Here is a 3,273-nt window from a genome sequence, read left to right as displayed (position 1 = left end):
GGAGAAACTGAGGCACGGAGGCAGCACCAAGCACCCCCTGCCATCACGCCACCCACCACCCTCTGCCCAGGGACCCAGGCGTCCGGGTCTCACCGCCCGGGGTCGTAGAGGCTGATCTCCTCCAGCAGCAGCGCCTCGGAGCCGGGCTTCCGGATGTCACCGGGCTCCGGCGTGTCACCGGGGTCCCCCACGTCACCGGGGTCCCGCGCCGCCGCCAGCACCTTCAGCACCCGCCCGTCCTCGGCGCCCAGGAAGAGCACGGTGTGGTTCCCCCGCGGCCCCGCGCCCGTGTCCACCGCCAGCTGCGTCAGCCTGCGCCGCAACGCACCCTCGCGCTGGGGCCTCGCACGCCCTCACGCTGGGGCCTTGCACACCCTTGCACACCCTTGCACACCCTTGCACTGGGGCCTTACACACCCTTGCAATGAGGCCTTGCACCCCTTTGCACAGGGTCCTTGCACGCCCTTGCACCGCTTTGCACTGACTCATTGCACACCCTCGCTCACCCTTGCACTGCAGCCTTGCACCGGGTCCTTGCACACCCTTGCTCCAGGGCCTCGCACCCCCGTTGCACACCCCCCACACCCCCTTGCACCGAGCCATTACAGGCCCTTGCACCCCCTTGCACCCCTTTGCACAGGGTCCTTGCATGCCCTCGCACCCCCATTGCACCCCCTTGCACCAGGGCCTCGCATGCCTTCAGAGTGGGGCCTTGCACCCGCTCACATCRGGGGCCTTGCACACCCTTGCACTGAGGGCCTTGCACACCCACACACTTTGGCCTCACGGGCCCTTGCACTGGGTCTTTGCACCCCCTCGCCCCAGGCCCTTGAACCCCCATGCACGACTTTGTGCACCCTTACACCAGGCCCTCGCACGCCCTCGCGCCGCTTTGCACTGACTCATTGCACACCCTCGCTCACCCTTGCACTGCAGCCTTGCACCGGCTCCTTGCACACCCTTGCTCCAGGGCCTCGCACCCCCGTTGCACACCCCCCACATCCCCTTGCACCGAGCCATTACATGCCCTTGCACCCCGTTGCACCGGGTCCTTGCACACCCTTGCACCCCTTTGCACAGGGTCCTTGCACCTTGCACCCCCATTGCACCCCCTTGCACCCCCTTGCACCAGCCCCTTGCACTGCAGCCTTGCACCCACTTGCACCCCCTCGCACGGGGGTGGCCGGGGGCCCTACCTGCTGCCGGTGCGGGTGAAGAGGGGCCGGCCGGTGGCGGGTGCCACGGCGTCGCGCAGCAGCGGGTGGGCCTTGGCGAAGGCCAGCGTCTCGTCGGGGAAGTCGCTGGAGCTGCCGAACGCCGCCGCCGAGCCTGCGCCCGCGCAGCACCCCGGCCTGCGGGACACGGCCACCGTGAGCACCCTGGGTCGGGGCACCCGCTCCTCGGGCACGGGGGTCCAGGCGCCGTCGGGGCCCCGCTGCTCCTGGAAGCGCCCCTCGAACGCCCGCTCCACGTCGGCCAGGTAGAAGGCGCAGACGGCCGAGCCGGGGATGCTGCGGTGACAATGGCGGTGACACCTTGGGGACACCCCCGGGGCTCCTTTGGCCCTGCCGGGTCCCCCCCACCCAGCATCCCGAGCTCCCACCCAGCCCCTGGCCCCGTGTCATGTCTCCTGTCCCATGTGCTCATGTCCCTGTGTCACATACCCCTGTCCCTGCACCTGTGTCCCCCTGTGCCCATGTCCCCACGTGCCCCTGTTCTCCAGTCCCTTGCCCTGTCCCCATCCCCTGTGAACCCAAGTCCCCGTGTCCCCGTGCCCGTGTCCCCCTGTGTGCCCGTGTCCCCATGTGCCAGTGTCCCCATGCCCCTTGTCCCATCCCTGTTTCTCGTGAGCCCATGTCACTGCGTCCCCATGCCCATGTCCCCACGTGCCCATGTCCCTGCCCGCTTGTGTGCCCCTGTGCCCATTTGCCTGTCCCCTGCGTGCCCATGTCCCCACTTGCTCATGACCCCTTGCTCCGTCCCGTCCCCTGAGAGCCCATGTCCCTGTCCCCCATCTCCCATGTCCCTTTGCCCATGTCCCCCTGCACGCCTGTGTCCCCACACGTTCATGTCCCCACGCCTCCTCCCCATCACTGTGTGCCCATGTCCCTGTCCCCCCATATCCCCCATATTCCCATGTCCCTGACCCCCACGTGCCCATGTCCCCATGCCCCTGTTCCCAGATGCCAATGTCCCCGTCTTCCCACCCCTCATGCGCCCATGTCCCTGTGCCCATGTCCCCATGCCCTGTCTCCACATCCCCATGTCCCCATTCTCATGTCCCACGTCCCCACGCCCCCATGTCCCGTGTCCCTACGTCCGTGTCCTCTTGCCTCCATGTCCTGTATCCGCGTGTCCCCAGGTCCCTGTGTCCCCATGCCATGTCCCACGTCCCCATGCCCCCCGTCCCCGGGGTGCCGGGCCCCGTGCCTGTTGCGCTGGGTGCCGAAGAGGGCGAGGACGGCGGGGCGCCCGTGCAGGCGCCGGGGCGGCGTCACGGCCTCCAGCACGTCGAAGTAGAAGACGGCGTCGCCCGGCACCGAGCAGTTGAGCCGGGCCTTGAGGAAGGAGGTCCAGCGGCGCTCGAGCACCCGCGGCGAGCCCCCGCTGTCGTTGCGGCACACCCGGGCCACCCGGGCCACCGCCACCTGCGCTGCCGTCATCGTCACCCGTGGCTGCTGGCGCCCACGGGCATCGGCACCCGGGCTGACACCCATGGAGAGCGGCACCCGTGGACACCCGGGGGCATCAGCACTCGGGTTGGCACCCATGGGCACTGGCACCCAAGGCTGGCACCCCTGGGCATCAGCATCTGGGGCCAGCACCCATGGGCACCCTCGGGCATTGGCTTTTGGACCAGCACCCACGGACACCCACAAGCATTGGAACCCATGGACATTGGCACCCATGGAAACCCACGGGCATCAGTACCCATGGGCATTGGCACCCATGGACACCCTCGGGAATTGGCACCTGGGCTGGCACCCATGGGCATCAGCATCTGTGACCAGCACCCATGGACACCCATGGGCTTCAGCACCTGGGGCCAGCACCCATGGACACCCATGGGCATTGGCATCTGGGGTCGGCACCCGTGGGCCCCCTTGGACGTCGGCACGTGGAGCCAGCACCCGGCCAGACGCCACGGGGATGGGCACTGGGGCACCCCTGCCCTGACGCCAAGGGGATGGGCACCAGGGTGCTGCAGGCATTGTCCTGGCCCCGTGTCCCCCTGTGTCCCCCGTGTCCCCCTGTGTCCCCCCGTGTCCCCCG

The 3,273-nt window shown here is 68.9% G+C and overlaps 1 protein-coding gene across 1 annotated transcript in view; it reads right to left on the bottom strand.

The window, feature by feature from the left end:
• Nucleotides 1-3,273, bottom strand: part of SEMA6C (semaphorin 6C) — a 10,651-nt gene that overhangs the window by 4,393 nt on the left and 2,985 nt on the right. The window contains exons 8-10 of the mRNA XM_026079128.1: nucleotides 2,431-2,706; nucleotides 1,197-1,511; nucleotides 94-312 (exon numbers count right to left, since the gene is read on the bottom strand). Of these exons, the coding sequence (XP_025934913.1) occupies nucleotides 94-312; nucleotides 1,197-1,511; nucleotides 2,431-2,706 (810 nt within the window). The remainder of the gene's footprint in view (nucleotides 1-93; nucleotides 313-1,196; nucleotides 1,512-2,430; nucleotides 2,707-3,273) is intronic.

This window comes from Apteryx rowi, unplaced genomic scaffold (assembly GCF_003343035.1).
Source record: "Apteryx rowi isolate R43461 unplaced genomic scaffold, aptRow1 scaffold_492, whole genome shotgun sequence".
NCBI lineage: Eukaryota > Metazoa > Chordata > Aves > Apterygiformes > Apterygidae > Apteryx > Apteryx rowi.
Note: the sequence above shows the minus strand (reverse complement) of the source record. Positions and strands in the feature narration are given on the sequence as shown.